This window comes from Halichoerus grypus, chromosome 11 (genome assembly GCF_964656455.1).
Source record: "Halichoerus grypus chromosome 11, mHalGry1.hap1.1, whole genome shotgun sequence".
Taxonomy (NCBI): domain Eukaryota; kingdom Metazoa; phylum Chordata; class Mammalia; order Carnivora; family Phocidae; genus Halichoerus; species Halichoerus grypus.
Window position 1 is genome coordinate 62,203,204 of NC_135722.1, and position 23,742 is coordinate 62,226,945.

General features: G+C 39.1%; 1 protein-coding gene across 26 annotated transcripts in view; it reads right to left on the bottom strand.

Annotated features, from left to right (window-relative positions):
• Positions 1-23,742, bottom strand: part of DLG2 (discs large MAGUK scaffold protein 2) — a 2,206,895-nt gene that overhangs the window by 357,220 nt on the left and 1,825,933 nt on the right. For all 26 annotated transcript variants that reach the window (XM_078058613.1, XM_078058610.1, XM_078058611.1 and 23 more), the window contains one exon: positions 1,292-1,448. In XM_078058613.1, the coding sequence (XP_077914739.1) occupies positions 1,292-1,448 (157 nt within the window). The remainder of the gene's footprint in view (positions 1-1,291; positions 1,449-23,742) is intronic.

Below are 23,742 nucleotides of genomic sequence, written 5' to 3' on the forward strand. Positions count from 1 at the left end.
GGACTTAATGTATGGGAGAACTACTGGAATGGATAAGGCAAGGCCATCCATTCAGACCCCTGGACAATTTGCTCAGGTCAATTGACTATATTACCCAGGTATTGTGTGTGTGAGGGAAAGGTGGGGATGGCATGATAGCTAACAAAGATAAGATCACTTGGAAAATTCTAGTTCTAAATCACAGCTATAAAACAAAGACAAGTTTTTCTAAGTACACAATGAAAACCACAAAGTAAGTGCTTCATTGAGTTAGGAACCATAAACTCAGCCATAAGAACTAGGCTCCTTAGATTATTTCCCATTATTTGAATGATTACCAAAATTTCAGTATGGTCATGAACACTCACAATGTTTTTAACTACCTGTCACAGAGTTTATACCAGAAAGAAAGCTTGATCTATTGGAAAGAAGCAGGCAATAAATATTTCAATAAAAGAAAGGAGAAGAAAGGAGGAGGGAAGACAGATGGAAGGGAGGAAGGGGGAAGGGAAGGAAGGAGGGAAGAGAGAGGGCAGGTGTGATGGGCATTAAAATTGAACATTTAGGGGCGCCTGGCTAGCTCAGTCAATAGAGCATGTGACTCTTGATCTCAGGGTTGTAAGTTTGAGCCCCATGTTGGATGTAGAGATTACTTAAAAATAAAATCTTTTAAAAAAGCCCTGAATATTTAAATCCCAGCTCTTATTCTCTCTAGTTAGGTAAACACTGACTTAACCTCTCTGAACTGTATTTTTTTCCTCTGAACGTGGGGCAATAGCTTTCATGGTGATTGTAAGAATCAAAAATTACTTCTATAAAATGCTTGATTAATAATAAGTGCTTAATAACTTGTTGCTGGTAATTCTTGCATTTAGGTAAATGGTGCTGCTGCTACCACTTATCAGTGGCATCCAACTGCATATTTCATGTATTTTCTTATATAGTTATATGCAACAAACTATATGCTTATAAAGGTGCTGTTTTTAGAGTATAGTCATGGATTTGGGAAAAAAATCTGCATTAAAAATAAATAATACCTTAAAAAGGCATGATGCTCAATGCTCTTTTGGATGCATTATACGTGTCATAAAGTCTACATGAAAACACTAGCACTTTTACCTGTATCTGAGGGAACTGAGTTACAAGCACCAAGCACTTCAACACCATTTAAACCGCAACATGTACCGGAAGCCATAATGCTCTCCTCCATTTTTCCTTTTTAATTAAGGTGCTTCTGGAGTCAAAATTGAAAGTGACTTTTTCTCAAATGGTGTCAGATATGGAGGAGTAAAGATTAAGAAGAAATACTCACGGATAGGATCTGGTCTCCTCTCTGGAGCTCCCCACTCAGGTCTGCTGGTCCACCAGCCAGAATGAAGGATACAAAAATACCTTCTCCGTCTTCCCCGCCTACAATGTTGAAGCCCAGGCCAGTGGATCCTTTGTGTAGGACCACCTTGCGCGGCTCCCTGAAGAAACAAGTAGAAAACAGAGCTCACAGGGTGACCCATTCAAGATTTAGGTTGCTTTTACTTTCATTGAGATATATGATACCAGCAATTCACTACTGATAAAATGGCTTCCCAAAATAAGATACATTAGCACTCCAAGAAAAATGCTAATATCAGGGCAGATATATAGTGCATTTTTCACTATAACAAATGCTAAAGTACCATGCAAAGTCATTCCTTAATTCCAAAATATTTTCTTAAACTGGCCTTACTTCCACTTTTCCTTTATTTAAAACATCTGTTCTTGTATTTTTTTAAATTGAGACATAATTGACATAGAACATTATTTAGCTTCAGGTGTACAATGTAAGGATTCAATATTGGTATACATTGTGAAATGATCATCAGAATGAGTCTAGTTAACATCCTCCACCACACGTAGTTACAATTTTTTTCTTGTGATGAGAACTTTTAAGATCTACTCTCAGCTACATTCAAATATACAATGCATTATTATGCACCATGTTGAATACCATGTCCCAAGGACTTACTTATTTTAAAACTAGAAGGTTGTATCTTTCAACCACCTTCACCCACTTCACTCTCCCCACCCACTTGCTCTTCTATTGAGCACCGCAGTGGTGCTCAGTAGGATGAATGTGTCCAAAAAAGGGAAGAGAATTTGGGGGACAAGAGACAAGACTGAATAGGCCAGATCATGAAATATCTTACATGTTTGTTTGACTGTTAATTAAAATTTACTCCATAGTAGTGAGACCCATTGGAAGATTTTGAGGCATTGAGAATATTTAAAACCATTTCAGGAGCATTAACAAACATTCATATGTAGGATTGCTGGAGAGGAGAGTGCGGATATGATGGGAGGTAGGAAAATTGGTTTGGATGTTGACTAAATAATCCAGATTTGAGAAAGTGAGAGTATGAACAAGGGTGACAGCAGTGATAATGAAAACAAAGGGCGACATGAGAGAGGAAATCCGAAAGGAGAAACAGTGGGTCCAGAGACTGACTCAGGTAGTAGAGGAGAGAGGGATAAATATCTAAGTAACTGGCAAAAGGAAGGGGAACTAGAATCCAGGATCACAAGGATGAATATGATTTTGACATGCTCCATTCCAGATAATGGTGCATCATCCATGTGACATTTGGAAGCTGTTGGAGACAAAAGGTTAGGAATATGGATCCACAAGGAGGACTGCAAATGCAGATTTCAGGGTCATCAATAAAAAGATGAGAGATAAAATCTTGAGCCATTAGTTAATTGAGTTTGTGTAGAGGCTAGATAACTATAGAATATAGAATTTTAAGGTATCTTAGAAGTCATCTAGTTCTATTTTCTTATAAGTAGTTTTGAAAAAGGTATTCTGTAAGCCTTGGGTTTGACTAAGGCACCTTTCGTATCACCCACCCTCCTCTCAGAAGTATCCCAGTTTCAGTCACTGAAGTTTCTCTCATATTTTCTTGCACTTAATGATGTAAGAATGGCAAAGAGTGATCCAATATATTTTTATACTAATGACTGCACAGAGTCTATTATTCATGATCACATTCCCATGTACAAAGCTATGTGTTACATATCTATGTTTAGCTAGTTTTGAGGAAGGCTGTAAAATGCACATATACCTTGGACTATAAATATTACAATGCAATGCATTAAGTCAGAGGCAACTTGACATAGAGTTCCTTTATTTTATTCTACAAATACTTCGTAAGCACTACCATACCAGGAATTGTTCCAAGTACTTAGAAAGTTTATACGCAAAACAAACATCCCTGACCCATTTAACTAAATACCTGGGTGCCTGTGACCCAGTCAAGATGACATATATAATTAACTAACTATCACAAAGACTGAGCACCCTGTTTCCTTGTTGGCTGCCAGTTGGGGGTCTCTCTCAGGTTCTAGAGGCTACTCACATTCCTTGTTATGTGGCCACCTCTATGTTCAAGCTGGCAATGACACACTGAATTGGAATTTTCTCATTTGGAATTTCTGTGGCTTGCTCTTCCACAACTAGATAGATCTGACTTTTTGCTTTTCAATGGTTTGTGTGATTAGGTTAGGTCTACCCAGATAATCTCCCTACCTTAAGATCAAGTGATTAGTAACCTTAAGTACATTTGCAAATTCTTTTTTCCATGCAAGGTAATTTAACTGTGGGAGTAACATCAGGGGGTAGAAATCATGGGGCCATCTTAGAATTTTGCCTACCACAGGCAAAGAGACAACAGGGGACAAAGGGCCTTGTGTAAAAACACTGATTTTTACTCTGACAAAATGGGGAACCACTGAGAAGAAGATTACTTGATCTAATTTATGTTTTTACATGGTTACCTTGGTATAAAAAAAGATCCAAGGGGCCAAGTTCGAAAAAGTGATACGAGTTATGCGTCTAGTTGCTATATGCAGGCAAAATAGTGGCTTGGCTGAGGATGGTATTAAAGGAAGTGGTAGGCAGTGGGTACATTTCCAGTAAGTCCTCTCTCTGTCCAGACTGAGTAATTTCTGTTTTTCTATCTGCACATTCAGTGATTCTTTCTTCTGTCTTATTTATTGTGTTCTTGAGCCCACTCAATGAGTTTTTTACTTTGGTTTTTGTATTTTTCAGCTTTAATATTCCATTTAGTTCTTCTTTATATCCTCTTTTCCTTTGCTGAGACTTTCATTTCTTTTCCCATTTATTTAAGTGTATGTGTAATCACTTACTGAAGCATGATGAGTACTTTAAAATTCTTGTCAAATAATTCTAACACCTGTGTTATCTCAGTGTTGTTATCTGTTGCTTATCTTTTCTCATTCAAGTTGAGATCTTCCTGGTTCTTGGTATGAGAAGTGATTTTATTATATACTGGACATTTGGGTATTACAGTGTAAAATGCTATATCCTACTTAAGTGTAGTTTTTTGTAGGTTGTAGATCAGTTTAGGTATAGCCTGCAGATCCAAGTGAGATGGATATTCTCATACTTATCCCTGGTGACACCAGGGAGGAAAGTGGCGCACTAACTAATATTCTACTCACTCTACCTCATTGCCACTTAGTAGGGGTAGAAGCTTAGCTCCCTATGGGTCCACTGACACCAATGATGGAGTGAAAATGGGGTGCTGACTAGCACTGCCTTGAACCATCTTGTTCTGATTCCTTGCCTCTAGGTGGGGCTAGAAGTTCAGCTCCCCCCCTCCGCCCTGCTGACACTACCCTAGGGGGAAAGTGGTCTGTCAACTAGCACTGCTTCCCTCTTCCTCCTTCTACCTCATTGCCACTGGCCAGCAGTAGCAGTTCAGCTTCTGGCTGGTCTCCACCAGTACCAGGAGTAGGGAAATGGAAAGCTAACTAGCATCACCTTATTCCAGCTTGTTGCTGCTTGGTGAAGGTGCAAGTTCAGCTCCCCACTGGAAAACGGAGTGTCAGCTAGCATCATCTCATGCCACCTTGTTCTACCTCTTTGCTGCTGGATAGGGGTGAAAGTTCAGCTCTTATTTGGCCCACTGACACCAGCCCAGTGGAGGAAGTCCAGGGCCATCTTAGAATTGCTCTCCTGGCTTCCTTTGGTGGGGCCAGAAGTCTAGCTATCTGCTCAGTCCACTGGCACTGCAGTGAGGGGACAGTTTTTCCTTTGGTGTTTGGCTAGAGTTGGAACAGTATTATCAAAAGGTTGGGGAAATTGGAGGGGGAGATGAACCATGAGAGACAATGGACTCTGAAAAACAAACTGAGGGTTCTAGAGGGGAGGGGGGTGGGAGGATGGGTTAGCCTGGTGATGGGTATTGAAGAGGGCATGTTCTGCATGGAGCACAGGGTGTTATGCACAAACAATGAATCATGGAACACTACATCAAAACACTAATGATGTAATGTATGGTGATTAACATAACAATAAAAAATTAAAAAAAAAAAGGTTCCCTGTTCTATTAGTCTACCCTTTTGCCAATTCTTGGGTTACAGGTTGCAGGCTTTTCTTGAAGCCTTTTTAGTCTGTTCCTGTTGACAGAGGTGCCAGGGTGTAGGTGTCTCCAGGGCTCCATCCAGGATACACAAGAAGTAGAAAGAAATTTCAGGGAACTCACCACAGTGTCATTCCTCTCTGAGCCAGTCTTATTTCCAGTTTGTGTAGTCTTCCCATGTTTATCATGTGTAAAGTTGTGTGTGTGTGTGTGTGTGTGTGTGTGTATGTGTGTGTATTAATAAGAGGGAGGATTAGAGAGAAATGGGGATACTCTATTTTTGGCTGCAATCAGAAGTCCAGGTTCTGGATACATTTTGAAGGTAAGGGCCAACAAGATTTTGATGAAAAAGTTATTGTAGAAATATCCCCTTCCCTCAGTCTAAAACACATACTCTTAGTAGGTCCAGTGACTTTCAAGCTATACATAGTAAACACAGATGGAGGGAAGGGGCTATTACAATTCTAATGCTTTATGTGCTAGATGTGCTTGATACTTTTTGATGCTTTCCATTTATTCCTCAAGAAAATCCAATGAAGGATGCACAGAGATGTCTGCAACTCTTTTGAAACTAAGCCAAAAAGGAAGACAGACTGATGACTGGATAGATGGATAGGAGTTTTATAGAGCATGCATAATAATACATTAAAAGTGCAATCTAGATGGCAAGCACATAAGTTTTCATTTTAAAAATCTTTAAATTTTTTATGTTTGGAAAATTTTTATAACAATATCTTGAGAAAAATAACCTAATGAACAAATTACTATGACAACTTTTTTGATTAATGAGATGAGATTGCTTATCCAAGTTTTTACTGAGTTTAATAAGTAGCGAAGGCAGGATTAAGACACAGATTTTCTGACTCAAAATCCCAGAGTCTAGACTATGATATATTCCAGAGACTGCAAATCAGAAAGCTAAAGGCTTCCTTTGATCTAGTGTTTACAATTTTTTGAATTTGTCCATGTTTAAAATTGGGAAAATTTGCATAAAATACAGATTTATGACTTTATATGAAAAATAAGACATTCTATGAACACTGGCTCTTAACCTTGTCTTATAGCAACAGTTGGCTTGCTAGATGTGGCCCTGTCTAGATGGGGCACTCATTTTCCAGTATGCCAGAGTCTCTCATCTCTCTCTCTCGAGGTTCTTGAACAAAAAATCTGTCCATTGCATCACATTTACACTTCTTGCAAAGCTAAGAGGAAAGTAAAATATTTTTTGTACTCATGGTTTTATCAAAAATGAAAAAAATGAAAGATCCATGGAGAGAACCTGGTATTTTAATAGTAAAATGCGAGAGAACATGATTCCTTTGAAAGTAAGGATTACCCTTACATGTTTAATATGCAAAGTGACTCTCTGCAGAAAAAAATCAAGCTTTAAAAGATCATTATGAAACATCTCTACCCATTACCATCTGGGGGAATTTTGTTAGTGACCCCTGAACATAATACACATAATTCTTGAATGACAGTAGATTTTATTTATTTTACCTGGACAAGTCTTTTAAATAAAATTATTTGGCATTTTGTCAACTTATAAGTTTAAAATACCTTTTTTAAAATAGAATTTTTTATATCACAGTGAGTTAGGATGCTTATTTTTTGATGCTTATTTTAATAATGGGGAGAAATGACCCTAAGCACACTTTAAAGATTTTATTTATTTATTTGAGAGAGAGAGAGATAGTCAAAGAGAGCACAAGCAGGGAGGAGAGGAAGAAGCAGGTTCCCTGTGAGCAGGGAGCCTGATGTGGGGCTCAATCTCAGGACCCCGAGATCAAGACCTGAGCTGAAGGCAGATGCCCAACCAACTGAGCTACCAAGGCACCCCTCCCTAAGCACACCTTAAATGATGTACTTTTTCTAATTTCAACTTTTTTTCTTTTTAAAGTTTTATTTAGTTATTTATTTATTTTAGTAATCTCTATATCCAATGTGAAGCTCGAACTCATGACCCTGAGATCAAGAGTCTTATGCTCTTCTGACTGAGCAAGCCAGGCACCCCTAATTTAAACTTCTTATACTAATAACCCAATACGTTAAACTATAGATTTTAAAGTGTTTTCATGTCCTTTTTTTTCTGTTAGGGGATCACAACCTTGTGAAGAATTACAAGTTGGAAGTTCTATTACACTGATGCTTACATAAGTCAACTTGTCTAAAGCTAGTTGAGCTTTAGAGAGACAGGTTATGTTCACAAAGGTAGTAAACACCAGAACCAGTCTCTCTCTCTCTTTTTTATTAACTAGGCTCCACACCAGCATGGAGCCCAAAACAGGGCTTGAACTCACAACCCTGAGATCAAGCCCTGAGTTGAGATCAAGAGTCAGACACTCAACCGACTGAGCCACCCAGATGCCCCTCTCTCTTCTAAGACACTTTTTAAAGAGCAGTTTTACATTCACAGCAAAATGAGAAGGTACAGAAATTTTTCATATACCTCCTGCCCCCACACATGAATCGACTCCCTCACTATCAAAATCCCCCACCAGAGTAGTACATTTGTTACAATTGATGGACCTACATTGACACATCATGTCCTTCAGTAGGTGAATAGATACTGTAGTACATGGGATTTTACTCAACACTGAAAATAAATAAGGTCAAGCCATGAAAAGACATGGAGGAATCTTAAATGCATATTACTAAGTGAAAGAAGCCGGTCTGGAAAGCCAGTCCCCACTATGTAACATTCTGGAAAAGGGGAAACTATGGGGCAACACAAAGATCAGTATTGCCAGGGGTTGTGTGGAGAGGGGCATAAAAATGTGGAATACAGGGGATTTTAGGGTAGTGAAACTACTCTGTAGAATACTGTAAGGATGGATAGATGTCATTATACATCTGTCCAAACTCACAGAATGGGCAACATCAAAAGTGAACCCTAATGTAAACTATGGACACATAACTCTACTGTGGCATTTATCACACTATATAGTGATTGCTCAATAGACTAGGAACTACAGGAACTTAGGCACCAGGACTACCTTAGCAGTAGCAAGATGCCTGATAAGTAGCAGGAACTCGGGAAATAGTTACCAGATGGATGAACGAATGAATAAATGAATGAACAAACTCCCACAGTGCTTTAGATCCCCCTTTACCCTCTATTTCATACTATAGTTATTTATGTAAATGTCTTTTTTTTTTTTTTTTTTTGCTAGATTTTAACCAGAGATGGCAAAATCTAAAGTCCACAGGGATAGGAGAGGAAACACAAATGAATGCCCCAGGCTGAGTAGAGACTGTAACAAATTGGGGAATACACTCCATCTAAAGGGCTATTTCTGTTTAACTCTGGACAATTGCTCCAAGCAGAAACACTGACTAGTATTGCCAGATTCTCTAATTTATAAACGTAAGTGAAGAATCTAGATTTTGATGCAGTTCTAGAATTTTGTGTTGATAATGATAAAAAATTTAGAAGTACGGTGCAGGTCAAATCAAACATGTTTCTGTTGTAGCTCCAGCTATGGGCTACCAGTGGCACTTCGCACCATTCATAGTTTGATGGCACATTCAATGTCTGCTTCATGTTTTCTCCTCTATGGTGCTCAGTATGGTACTTGGCTCATGGTAATTCTCTATAACTTTAAGTTGATTTATATTCCATATTAAGCTCCACCTCTGTCCTTCTCTTTTCAAGTTCTCTCATTCTGGGATATCTTTTTCTTTTATCTTGTTTCCGTTTTGTCTTATTTTTTTCCCTTTTATATTAGATGTGCTCAAAGACCACCTTCTTCATTTTGAGCCTCGGCTCTCATTTCTGCATGTTTACTGCCTGTGCCAATGACTCTGGGTCTGTAAATATAATGCCCTGCATTTCCATGAACTGTTTCATGTGTGAGGGCATTGTGGCTTCCAGAGAGATTGTAATCTCTTGAAGATATGGTATCATGGTTTACCTTTCTAGGCATCCCTAATACACCTAGATGAGTGCTCAATAAGTACCTGATGAATGAATAAATGAGAGCACACCAACAATATATAAAGAACTGCAATACTTTTCACACTGAAGTGATTTGGAGTCTAATTTATTATGTCATTCACCACCCAGAATTCAGATGCCCTAGGCACCCATTAATAGTCATTATTATCCATCATTATAGATGGTCAGTAGAACAAAGTTCTAACACTGATTCCTCATTCAGGATTGAGCTTGGGGATCATGATCTATTGGAAGCTATCCCTGATGCTCTCCTCGGCCTCCCCTAGCGTTCTCTCCATGTATCTATCATAACACTTCTGACACTGGGTTGGTTTGCTTGTCTACCTCTCCAGCTAGAGTTGGTCAACTTGAGAGCAGGGACCATGCCATTTGCTTTTTGTACCCAAACTATGCTACAGAGTAGGTGCTATCTACTAATTTCAGTTTTCATTTTAGATTTTAGGTGTGGAGTCTACAGAAGAGAAAATCTGCCAACTCATAGTATTAGTTGTGTGTTTTTTTTAAAACTGATATATCCACTTAAAAATATGTACTTAATTATCCATCCAACCTTTCAACAAACGAACATCTACAGAGTACCTACTTTGTGTCAGGCACTGTGAATACAAAGATTAAGGAGCCTGGGGTGGGAGGAGCCACATGTAAACACACAGTTATAAAAGACCAGGAAGGGACAGGTACTAGGCCAGAAACATGTGCAGTAAGCTAAAGCAGCCTGGAGAAAGAGCAACTGATCTTCTTCTAAAAAGATTTTGGGGGCGCCTGAGTGGCTCAGTCATTAAGCGTCTGGCTTCGGCTCAGGTCGTGATCCCAGGGTCCTGGGATCGAGCCCCGCATTGGGCTCCCTGCTCAGCTGGGAGTCTGCTTCTCCCTCTCTCACTCCCCCTGCTTGAGTTCCCTCTCTCACTCTCTCTCTCTCTCTGTCAAATAAATAAATAAAATCTTTTAAAAAAATAAAAAATAAAGATTTTGTCCTTTTATCAATACCTGGATTAAATATGCTACATTAATTTATGCAACTTTATTTTTCTTTTAATGTTACGTAAAAAGCCTTTATTATTATAAAACCTCTGAATGCTGAACAATTGGAAAGACTCCAGCCTGACTTTCTCCCAGCTATGGCAGATCATCAGCAGTGTAATCTTGTTCAGGTCATTCTCAGAGGATGCTTGAAACCAGCTAGGATGTTTTCAGGAGAGGGGAGCAGGGTGCTATGGGCTATTTTTTTTTCTCCTTAAACCAGATAGTTTAAGGGGGTTTAAGATTCAAAAAAGGAAGTGACTACTTAAACCTGAAGGCTTTCTTGTGGCCATTAGTGGGATGTTCCTTGAGCCCTGAACCTCTGATGTCTGTGAATCACTTCGGTTAACTCCCAAACATCTATGGTAAGAGGCTGGATGGTATAGTGGGAAGTAAACCATGAAAATGTTTCTAGTCATCCTTGGAAATTACAAATCTGACCATGCTACCCTCTTGCTCAAAAGCCTTCCAGGGATCTATATGCCCTCAGGATAAAGTCTAAACTTCTAAACATGGCATTCCAAATCCTCCATCATTTGACCATCTATTTCCCTGATCCCTAACTTCAGTGTTAGTGAATGTTCCAGTCATATACGTTCCAGCCATACAAAGTTGCCAACCACAGCTCACCATACCAGATTGTTCCCTGTCTCATCATCTTTGTCTAAGCTATTCTTTTGGCTAGAAAAATGTCTTCTTTTCGCTATCATCAGTTAATAAACTTCTACTTGGCCTTCAGAACGGAAGCCACGTGCTATCTCTTTCCCTCTGCTACCTTATCCGCCCTCTCCTCTAGATACACTGACCACTTCTAATTTTTTTGGAACCAGATTGTCCTTTCATTGATCATCCCACTGCTGTTACCCTTACTGTTCTAAAATTACCTTGTTTATCTGTCTATATATACTGTGCATCTGTATGGTTCTGAAGGATAAAGACCATGGTTTACTAATTTTTATGATTTGGGGAAGTAGTAGAGGTGGAGCCTATAAGAGACACACACACAAAATATATTCCATGAATAAAGAAAGAATGAGCAAGACACTGGGAGAAATGATATTGAATTTTAGTACCACCTATCTAGGGATTTGTGGGAACCTAGACATGCCCTCTGTGGAGCAGGTTCCTTGCTAGGGTCATAACTTGGCAGAAGACAATGCTTGCCCTATGGAGAAGTGGTAAAATTCAGATAGGACAAAAGCTAAAAGCACTTAGAAGGCAGAAAAGTATTAGAGAAAAATGCACATTGAGATTCTATTTCCAGCCATCTGGCAGATTAGAAGTCCTGAAAACCCCCTTCATTATAAAGAAGCTAAAAATTCTGAATAGAATACTTACAAAATACCTTTAAATGACTGGCTAAGCTGGCAAGTAGGTAAGAGAAATCCTCAGAGGCCAAAATGGAGTGGGAATACAAGAGAAGGAAGCAAATACAAAGACCAGCAGCAGACTGAAGAGCTTGGACAGGTTCCCAAAGAGCTAGTGTTCCAGTGCTCAAAGTTGATGGTAGCATAGAGAATAGGACTGTGTGGACCCAGAGGTGGGGGTTAGATCAGAGACCCCAGAACAAAATCAGGACCCTGGAAGGCTACATCCTAAACAAAAGGATAAAGCACAAAAGCATATCACCTTAAGGATGTCAAGGATACATAGCTGACCTGACCTTGGCTCAAAGCAAGAAGAAAGGAACTAATCAAGGCATGTCTGAATGTGGAAGAAGTTATAGCAACAGAATTCACAAAATCGATCTAACCTTAGCTCAAAGCAAGAAGAAAGAACCCAGAGAACTAATCAAAGCATGTCTGAATGTGGAAAAAGTCATATATGAATAGAATTCTTAAAACTGAATAAATTAGGAGGAGAAGAGAGAAAAAAATCTTCCTGGGTGCTAGGGGAAAAGACTCAGCAATATATCTCCAGCATTGTGCATTAGAGGCATTCTTCAGCTCCAGCTCCAGCTCCAGCTCCAGCTCACTGATATATATGAATATGCTGATTGGTTGGGGTAACCCACAAGATGGGTTCACGTGGCCATCCTAGCTCAATGACACTAATCATCAAGGTCATATGGCTGGCTGATTTCCCTCTCTCAGAGTCCAGGCTCACCAAACCACATGCTCATTAAAATATGGTTTTCTATAGCGCTTATCCTAAGGGGAGTAAATGTGCTAATTAGCACATTCTAGTATCTTGAGCAGATGTATTTCCTATTGTACATTAGTAACTTGGAATAGCGCCATATAAGCTTGATCACCTCTGAATACAATGACAAAAACAGTTTCAGAGCATGTAGACTGAAGGCCCAGATCCAGTAGCATGATAATCCAATAAGGGACTGTTATTCTCTGAGATCATGCATAAAGAGCCAGCTAGGATCCCTGTGCCCTCTCTTCTTTATTTCTCTATAAATGTAACTATATTCATATGAGCAATATTAAGAAACAGGAGAGTGACAGGAGATCAAAGAGACTTTTCAGCAGGATGGGAAGACGTGTATTAGTATGTGCATGAAGAGGGAGCATAGCAAAGGTGTGGCGTGGAGGTCAACCACAGAGGACTTTAAAAGCTGCTGGTTGATTATGACTGATGTCTTCTATCTAAATGATCTAGCTCTTTAGACTAACACAATGTATGCTTTACTTTCAAATAATTAACTTGATCAATTAATCAGTCAAGCAGATTATTGGACATCATATAGATACACAAAGATAAAGGGGTTTTGTTGAACTGCTACTGCGAGGACATGACGTGAAGATAATATACAAGAAATCTCACATTACAGGAGAGGCTCTATGCTCTAGACTTTATGCTATAGACCGTAGTCTGACTTCAGCAAAATAGTCACCACAAAGATATTGAAAGTATACTAAATATACCATAGTTCGTATTTTGTGAGATAGAAGAACTCTATTAGATGGGGATAGTATGGCATTCTGTGATACTGGGAAAGACTATGGGCATTGGGCCTAGATAGATCTAGGTTTGAACAATAGTCCTATCAGTTAATAGTTACATAAACTTGTTGGAATTTTTTGATATCTTATTTTTTTTAGCTGTGAATTGTGAGTAATATCTACTTCATGGCATAGTGCGTATAAACTGACATAAGATATAAAGTACTAGGATCACATAGCAAATGCTCAGTAAATGCTAACACACTTCCTTTTCCTCTACTAGTTATGACCTTTGGAAAACAAATAGTCACACATAAAAATAATAAATCAACAAATGCAAGGCTACATATGTTAAGTACCAAATGAGTGCTGTGGATAATGAGAAATCTCTGCATTAAAGAAAAAAGATGAAGTCATGGAGAAGATAGAATCTGAGCTAGACCTTGATGGATGGGTAGAAATTAGTGAGATGGAAAGGAAAGCAGATGGTATTTCAGTAGATGGCATGAGCCCAGGGCCAGAGGGGAGCAAATGAAAGATGTGTTTGGAGAACAGGGAGTATCACAGCTTGCATGGAGAGCAGAGTCTGTGTCAAAGAAAATGAGAAGACTGGAGCAGGTTGGAAAAGAACATGAATGCCACGCTAAGGAATTCAGACTTTGCACTTGGATAATGTGAAAATATTGAATGTTTCTGCACCAAGGGGAGACTCCATAAATATAGTAACTAAAAGTGTTCATGTCATGTGGTGCTATTTCTACAACCTCCCAGGTTTGCCTGTAAGGGACTTAATTAAACATTCTAAAGGTCTCTAAAGACAACCCTGCTGCAAAGGGAGGGGCTTTAGTTGAGGCTGTGACCATGGCCTTGCGTTGAACTGCCTACCTCTAGTCTGTAGCCTTTGTAAAGCTCTCTATAAGTGCTTCTCTCTGGAGAAAATCTTGTAATTAGTTACACAGCTGAGATTGCATGTAACATTCTTGGTAAAAGGAATCAAACAGACAAATTAAATAATTTTCTTCTCACAAACATAAATCAACTATAGATTAGTATCAGTCTAATCTTGATTAATTTGATTTTGAAATATTTGGAGTTTTTGCTTATTCACATATCACATATGATAATCTAATAACCATGTTTCATCTCAATTTGCTTTTGTCTAAATTTCTCAGAAAGACAAATAAGGAAGCAATTAAATTTTGCTCTCACATGTGTTCTCACTTTTCATAATCATATCTTCTAAGGATCATCTCATCTCCAAAGCAAAAGAAAACAGATTATCCCTCTTGATTTACTTCATAATATTTTGGCTGAAAACTTCCCCATTAAGTTATATATACTATTCATAATGACAGATATTTGTTTCTGCTTCCTGTTGCATTTTGAATTTTTTTTTTAAAGTAGGCTCCATGCCCAGGGTGGACCCAACATAGGGCTTGAACTCATGACCCTGAAATCAAGACCTGAGCTGAGATCAAGAGTCCCACACTTAACTGATTAAGCCACCCAGGCACCCTGCATTTTTACTTTTTTTTTTTTTAAAGACTTATTTATTAGAGAGAGAGAGAGAGAGAAAGAGAGAGAGCATGAGCAGGGGGACGGCAGAGGGAGAGAGCGAAGCAGACTCCTCGTTGACCATGGAGCCTGATGAGGGGCTCAATCCCATGACCAAGACTGTGACCCGAGCCGAAACTAAGAGTTGGGCACCCAACTAACCGAGCCATTCAGGTGCCCTCCCCTCAACATTTTGAATTTTTAAAGAACAATTAATTATAAAAGGAATCATTTCAGCAATCTCATTAAATTAAAAAAAACTATAACCACTGAACTGAGGTTTTTTTTATAGTTACATCATTTGTCCTCAAGCTTTCATAACTGGTGGAATATTGTTTGAAAACATTATGAAATCCAGAGTATAAGCAAAACTAATTTGATAATAGGATTGGCAGGGGTGGGGGATCCTGAATATTCTTCCTAAAGGCAAAGCATATTTTATGAAAGATTTTTAAAATTATCTTTTGAGCTAGAGCTCTATGGTATTATGAAATTCCAATTAATAACTAAATGCTCAAACCCTCTTCAATTAGTATGATATGGGGAAAATGGTTTGGATTAATTAAAATAAAACTCTTCAAGTTTTATAGGTTTTCTCTCATTTCTAATTTGGATACATCCACATTATTGTAGCAAAGTTTTAGACTGAAACTTGTTTCCCAGTCCTGACTCCAACATTAACCCCTGGTTGTCCTTGAAAAACAGCCTTCCTGAATAACAGTTTCTTTCTTTCTTTCTTTCTTTTTTTCTTCTTTCTCTTTCTTTCTTTTTCTTTCTTTCTTTCTTTCTTTCTTTCTTCTTTCTTTCTTTCTTTCTTCTTTTCTTCCTTTCTTTTTCTTCCTTTCTTCCTTTCTTCCTTTCTTTTTTTCTTCCTTTCTTCCTTCCTTCCTTTCTTTCTTTCTTTCCTTTGTTTCTTCTTTTCTTTTCTTTCTTTCTTTTTTCTTGAGAGGGTGAGCGAGCACATGAGTAGGGAGGGGCAGAAGGACAGCAAGAAGGAGAGAAAGAACCCCAAGCAGCTCCACCCTCAGTGTGGAGCCCAACATGGGGCTCAATCTCATGACCCTGAGATCATGACCTCAGCTGAAATCAGGAGTAGGATGTTTAACCAACTGAGTCACCCAGGCACCCCAGAACAACAGTTCCTATATTCCATGAGAGAGGGAGTGATGAGGATGGCAAATCAGAACTGCTACGATCCCTTCCAATTCTAGCGTTACATGTATTTGCTTAAAGAAAATCGGAAATGGGAGTTTCCCACTTCAAAACCACAATTCCATTTGATTGTTCAATGTATATTTAGTAGTCACCTTGAAGAGAGTAGAGAGGACAGAAATGGCTGTACTTTTAGGTCTTCTCCAACTTGACCTCTCTTCAGCTTTTGACACTATAAGATTTTTACTCTAGGTCAGAACTGTCAATGGAATTTTCGATGATAAGGACATTTCCTTGTTTGTGTTGTCCAGTATTGTAGCCTCTGGCCACATGTGTTTTTAGGCAGTTGAAATGTGGCTGGTATGACAGAAAAACTTAATTTTTCACTTCATTTAATTCTAAGAAATTTATATTTAAATAGCTGCATGTGTCTAGTGGCTACTGTAGTAGAGAGCACAGTCCTAGAATCTCATTCTCTAGTCAAAGATAACTAAGCTTTTTTTTTTTTTTTTTTTTTAAATCTCTTACCTCTCCATTACTCCCTAGTTTCCTTGAAGGGCTCCTCTCAACTACTTGCTGTTCATAGATGGTATTTCCAAAAACTGTATCTTTGGCTACCTTCTCTCACTCTTTCCCTCTAGCTCTTCCTTGCAGAGCAACTTTTCTTCCTTCAGGTTCAGTTTAAGTGGTATGATCTGACCACTCCATCCACTCTTATTTTCTTTCCTAGCCTTCTGTATGTCTTCCTCATGATACTTATCATACAATGAAGTTATGTTGTCTGCTCGTTGCCTGTCTCCCACTGGAATGTAACCACTACTAGAGCAACAACACCTTGTGTCTCTACCACCTAGCATTGTGCCTGGCATATATTAGAGCCTCAGTATTTGTTGAACAAATTAACAAATGGGTGGTCTTATCCTTCCCCTTCTTTATGATTAGTGAATTATTAGTGAATTCACTAATCCGTATCTCCAGCCCAGACCACAGTTTCCTGTACTCCCAACTTATTTAACTAAGAATGAATTCATTATCTTCCCTAGAACTTTTCTTCTCTTTTATTCCTTATCTCAGTTAACATTGTCTGTCCCATCTTGCAATCAGAAACTTGCCTCCTTACTGCTCATCTAGCACTTCTAGTCATCCAATAAATGCCTCTCAAACCATCCTTGCATTGTTGCTTTGATTCAGGTCTCTGGATTCTCACACCCAGCCCAGCCAGGGATTCTCAACCAGGCTCCACCTAGTAGTTTCTTACCCCAGCCCTTTCTCCTTCAGACTGTTCTCAGGGAAATTAATATATATTTATATATATTAATAATATATATAATTATAATACATAATATATATAATATAATTATAATAAAATTATTATATATGAATATATAAAATAATATATATTAATATTATATATATATAATAATTTCACCCTCCTTCTTCAAAGCTCCCCTTGCTTCTCTACTACCTGAAGGATAAAATCTTCCTTAGGTTCTTTTGCATGACACATGAGGCCTTCATGATTTGGGCTCCATGGGCACTTTCTTTTTTTTTTTTTTTTTTTTTAATTTTTATTGTTATGTTAATCCCCATACATTACATCCTTAGTTTTAGATATAGTGTTCCATGATTCATTGTTTGTGCATAACACCCAGTGCTCCATGCAGAACGTGCCCTCCTCAATACCCATCACCAGGCTAAACCATCCTCCCAACCCCCTCCCCTCTAGAACCCTCAGTTTGTTTTTCAGAGTCCATCGTCTCTCATGGTTCTTCTCCCCCTCCGATTCCCCCCCTTCATTCTTCCCCTCCTGCTACATTCTTCTTCTTCTTTTTTTCTTTCTTAACATATATTGCATTATTTGTTTCAGAGGTACAGATCTGAGATTCAACAGTCCTGCACAATTCACAGCGCTTACCAGAACACATACCCTCCCCAGTGTCCATCACCCAGTCACCCCATCCCTCCCACCCCACCCCCCACTCCAGCAACCCTCAGTTTGTTTCCTGAGATTAAGAATTCCTCATATCAGTGAGGTCATATGATACATGTCTTTCTCTGTTTGACTTATTTCGCTCAGCATGATACCCTCCAGTTCCATCCACGTCGTTGCAGATGGCAAGATCTCATTCCTTTTGATGGCTGCATAATATTCCATTGTATATATATACCACTTCTTCTTTATCCATTCATCTGTTGATGGACATCTTGGCTCTTTCCACAGTTTGGCTATTGTGGACATTGCTGCTATAAACATCGGGGTGCACGTAGCCTTTCGGGTCCCTACTTTTGTATCTTTGGGGTAAATACCCAGTAGTGCAATTGCTGGATCATATGGTAGCTCTATTTTCAACTTTTTGAGGAACCTCCATACTGTTTTCCAGAGTGGCTGCACCAGCTTGCATTCCCACCAACAGTGTAGGAGGGTTCCCCTTTCTCCGCATCCCCGCCAACATCTGTCATTTCCTGACTTGTTAATTTTAGCCATTCTGACTGGTGTGAGGTGGTATCTCATTGAGGTTTTGATTTGGATTTCCCTGATGCCGAGCGATATTGAACACTTTTTCATGTGTCTGTTGGCCATTTGGATGTCTTCTTTGGAGAAATGTCTGTTCATGTCTTCTGCCCATTTCTTGATTGGATTCTTTGTTCTTTTGGTGTTGAGTTTGATGAGTTCTTTATAGATTTTGGATACTAGCCCTTTATCTGATATGTCATTTGCAAATATCTTCTCCCATTCTGTCAGTTGTCTTTTGGTTTTGTTGACTGTTTCCTTTGCTTTGCAAAAGCTTTTTATCTTGATGAAGTCCCAATAGTTCATTTTTGCCCTTGCTTCCCTTGCCTTTGGCGATGTTTCTAGGAAGAAGTTGCTGCGGCTGAGGTCGAAGAGGTTGCTGCCTGTGTTCTCCTTTAGGATTTTGATGGACTCCTGTCTCACATTGAGGTCTTTCAACCATTTGGAGTCTATTTTTGTGTGTGGTGTAAGGAAATGGTCCAGTTTCATTCTTCTGCATGTGGCTGTCCAATTTTCCCAACACCATTTGTTGAAGAGACTGTCTTTTTTCCATTGGACATTCTTTCCTGCTTTGTCAAAGATTAGTTCACCATAGAGTTGAGGGTCCATTTCTGGGCTCTCTATTCTGTTCCATTGATCTATGTGTCTGTTTTTGTGCCAGTACCATACTGTCTTGATGATGACAGCTTTGTAGTAGAGCTGGAAGTCTGGAATTGTGATGCCGCCAGCTTTGCTTTTCTTTTTCAACATTCCTCTGGCTATGCGGGGTCTTTTCTGGTTCCATACAAATTTTAGGATTATTTGTTCCATTTCTTTGAAGAAAGTGGATGGTATTTTGATGGGGATTGCATTGAATGTGTAGATTGCTCTAGGTAGCATTGACATCTTCACAATATTTGTTCTTCCAATCCATGAGCATGGAACGTTTTTCCATTTCTTTGTGTCTTCCTCAATTTCTTTCATGAGTATTTTATAGTTTTCTGAGTACAGATCCTTTGCCTCTTTGGTTAGATTTATTCCTAGGTATCTTATGGTTTTGGGTGCAATTGTAGATGGGATCGACTCCTTAATTTCTCTTTCTTCTGACTTGTTGTTGGTGTATAGGAATGCCACTGACTTCTGTGCATTGATTTTATATCCTGCCACTTGACTGAATTTCCATGGGCACTTTCAACCTCAGTTCAACATGTTCCTTATAGCCCCTGCTATCCTCTCACACAGAACTTCCTGTGTGCTTCTGATGGCTGGGATCTTTTGTGCCTTTCATATGTTCTTCCTTTGTTTGCAATGTTCATCCCTAACTGAATGGCTTATCCTTCAACAACTTTCTCAGGCATATTTAGCCATCGCGTGGGGGGATGTTCCAAGAGCATTCTGTTTGGAGGGCATTATAGTATTCATAATTAAAAAGAATGTATGTCCAACTCCTTCACAAAGTGGGAATTCTTTTTTTATTTTTTAAGATTTTATTTATTTATTTGACAGAGAGAGAGACAGTGAGAGAAGGAACACAAGCAGGGGGAGTAGGAGAGGGAGAAGCAGGCTTCCTGCGGAGCAGGGAGCCCGATACAGGGCTCAATCCCAGGACCCTGGGATCATGACCTGAGCCGAAGGCAGACGCTTAATGACTGAGCCACCCAGGCACCCCGTCAAATTGGGAATTCTTTAAGCACAGGAAATATATTTTATTTAACCTCCTAAAGGATGATTTATTCCTCTGGAGTGATTAAAAGCCTGTCCTTGGCTTCAGACACTCTTAATTTTTAAGAAAAGATTTTATTTATTTATTTGACAGAGAGAGAGAGAAAGAGCATGCATGAGCACAAGCAGGGGGAGTGGCAGGCAGAGGGAGAGGGAGAAGCAGACTCCCCACTGAGCAGGGAGCCCAGGACAGGGCTCGATCCCAGGACCCTGGGATCATGACCTGAGTCGAAGGCAGACGCTCAACCGACTGAGACACTCAGGCACCCAGACACACACTTAAAATCGAAACGTGGATCTCCGTTTATTAGTTTATAAGACCTATGAGTTTACTTCATCTTGGTGAGCCTTAGTTTTTGCATCCTTAGAGTTAGAATATACAAAACTAAACAAAAATATACAAAACTATATAAAAATAATAATTAATAAGAGGTATATAAAAGGTCCTATGAGGGTCTGGAGATATATAGTTTCTGGATCGGATCTAGGGACTGTTTGATGAAGGAGATAACATTTAAGTTACACATGAAAATATGGCCAGAATTACATTGCTCAGCATGATAGGTGCCATGCAAGGGCAGACACAGGTTTAATGTGGTCTTAGCTTTACAATTTGGGGGCCCATGTTGAAAAAAAGAATGTAATATTCCATGTATAAATTATACTTCTTAAGTTTCTTAGTCACCTAAAGTGCTAGTGTCTGATATCTAAAAAGTGCTTAATAAATATGAATTCCCTTTTCCCTGGCATTTGTGTCCCTAGTACCCAGTAGAGTGGAGTGCTTGGCACGAGGTACAGGGCTTGAAGTGGCCCATGAAATTAAGGAACCCTAGAGTTTCAAGGTAAATCCACTCCTGGTGTTGTGCTTGGTGCTGGGAATATAATTATGAACACAATTCAGTTCCTGACTTCATGGAGCTCTCATTTTAGTAGGACAGGGAAGTATATAAAAACAACTAATTATAATATCATTCATTCAACTGCAAACAATTGGGGTAAGTTTTATAACAGAGAGCCCTGATTTGACATAGAGATGGGGGAGTAGGAGCCATAAGGAAAAGTATAGATGAAGGAAGTGAGATAATATGTAGTGTTTGGAGAAAAGCAAGTATTTTTGCTTGACTGGGACATAGGGTTCTAGCAGGGCTGCAGTGGTGGCAGAGTCCAGATCAGGAAGATGCTCTTGGATAGGGTAAACAGAGACTCAGTTCTCTGTAGGAGAATAGAGTATTTGCACTTCCCTTCATTTATTTAATGAAAATATACCCAGCAGCCAGTGGGCCAGACACTAGCTGGACCTTGGAACCACAAAACTACCAAAGACACAATCTCTGTCCTTGAGAGGTTTACACTCTGTATTATGGGTTGAATTGTGTCCCCTTCCCCCAAAAGATGTTAAAATCTTAGGTTAGTACCTCAGAATGTGGTATTATTTGGAAATAGGGTGGTTGCAGAGGTATTAGTTAAGATGAGGTCATACTGGAGTAGGGTTGGCTATTTCCCCAAGCTGACTGGTCTTGTGGTAAAAAGAGACACACAGGGAGAATACTAGGTAAAGATGGAAGCAGAGATAGGAGTTATGTGTGAGCCGTAAACCAAGGAACAGCCAACATTGCTAGCAAACCACCAGAAGCTAGGAAAGAGATAAGGAAGGATTCCCCTATAGGTTCTAGAGGAAGCATAGCTCTGTCAAGACCATAATTTCAGACTTTCAGCCTCTGAAACTGAGAGACAATAAACTTCTGTTGTTTTAATCCACTCAGTTTGTACTAATTTGTTATGAAAGCTCTACGAACCTAATACGCTCTGCTAGGAGCTCCATGAATCAAAACCCAGACTGACATGAGCACAACCTGTTGAGGGAGACAAGAGGATCAGTGAGGTTGATCCAACCCTCATGACTGCTGTCACTTTAGAAAATGGATTTGAAGTAAAAGGTTAGTACTATTAGGAAAGGGTAGCTATCAGCAGGTGCCTGCGCAGTGACCTGGGTATTCAAATGACAAGGCTTCCCAAAAACCTCATTAACACAATTTCAAGAGTTTCCCCATACTTAAGATATCTATGTAAGAATTACTATAGAAAAAACAGGCAAAACCACTAATGTGAGCATCATTAAATATTAGTGAAATTCATTTTCAAAAATAATATGTAAGGAAATACAAACACCTCACTAACCATTAGCCGTAGCTGGACACTTAAAAATTCTTCTCTTAGGGGCGCCTGGGTGGCTCAGTTGGTTAAGCGTCTGCCTTCAGCTCAGGTTGTGGTCCTAGGGTCCTGGGATCCAGCCCTGCATTGGGCTCCCTGCTCAGTGGGGAGCCTGCTTCTCCCTCTCCCTCTGCTGCTCCCCCTGCTTGTGCTCTCTCTCAAATAAATAAAAGTTTAAAAAAAAACTTCTCTTAAAAGAAACATTCAGCTGCTCTCTTCTCTGTGCCTATTGCAAATGTTGGCTTGTACAAATGTCCCTGTAGCTTTTTCCTGCTTCAAGTTCTGTTTTATGCTAATTCTAGGGAAAGCTTTATATAACAATGAGTTGAGCCCTGATGGATGTTCTGATTTTATTTATTTATTTATTTATTTATTTATTTATTTATTTATTACTTTTTTTTTGTCCTCATCAGGAAAAGAAGTGGAAGATCATTGCTTCTACATCCTGGCTTTTCAAACTAAGAAATTTCATTTCTTTTACCAACCTACTTCTTCCTAGACACCTGCACTTAGAAGTAGAGGTTGGTTCAAAACCTTCTTAGTATGACATTCTTAAAGTCATTCATTAACTAGGTCCTTTAGCCATGGTGAAATCTGAAAGCCAAATGTGGACACTTACATTAACACAAAGTGATTTTAAAAGAATCATCAACATTTTTTTCCTTGAAAAACATTTGTAGCCTCACCTCTTGGCACACTCTCAAAAATACTCTAAATTTCAATCATAACTATTTGATTTTCTTTGAATTACTAGTTTTTACTCAACCACCTGACTCCTTCCCTCCTTTCGTCTTATATACACCTATATCTCAGGGCAAGTAAGGTGATCTTAAGAAGCTGGTTTTGATTAAAAAAAAAACAAAAACAAACAAACCCAAAACAAAACTGTAACACTGGGAACTAAAAACAAAGGGACGGTAGCAAAGGGTTGGGAGAACTTGGTCTAGGAGTGGAGATGGCCACCAAAACACCCCGTGCATCCATCTGCAGAGTGTAAGTTCTGTTCTCCAAAAGGCCAATCTACAACTTGGGCCATGCCTGACGGTTATATGAAAGAAATTCTGTCAGACAAGAAACGGCTTCATGAGTATGTCACAGGGTCAGCACCATACAGGACAAGATGCTTCTAATATTTCATATCTCTTCCCACAATTTCTCCCAAAAATCACTTCTATCTCCCAGTAATCATTCCCTCTCCAGGCAAAAGAAGCCCTGTAAAAACAAACAAAACAACAAAGACAACAACAAAAAGCTCTGAGCGAATCTGTCTCCTTCATCCTGGAATGTCTGCACCAACAGTAGGGAATTACAGTTGCCTCACTCACAAGCCCTACATATGATCCA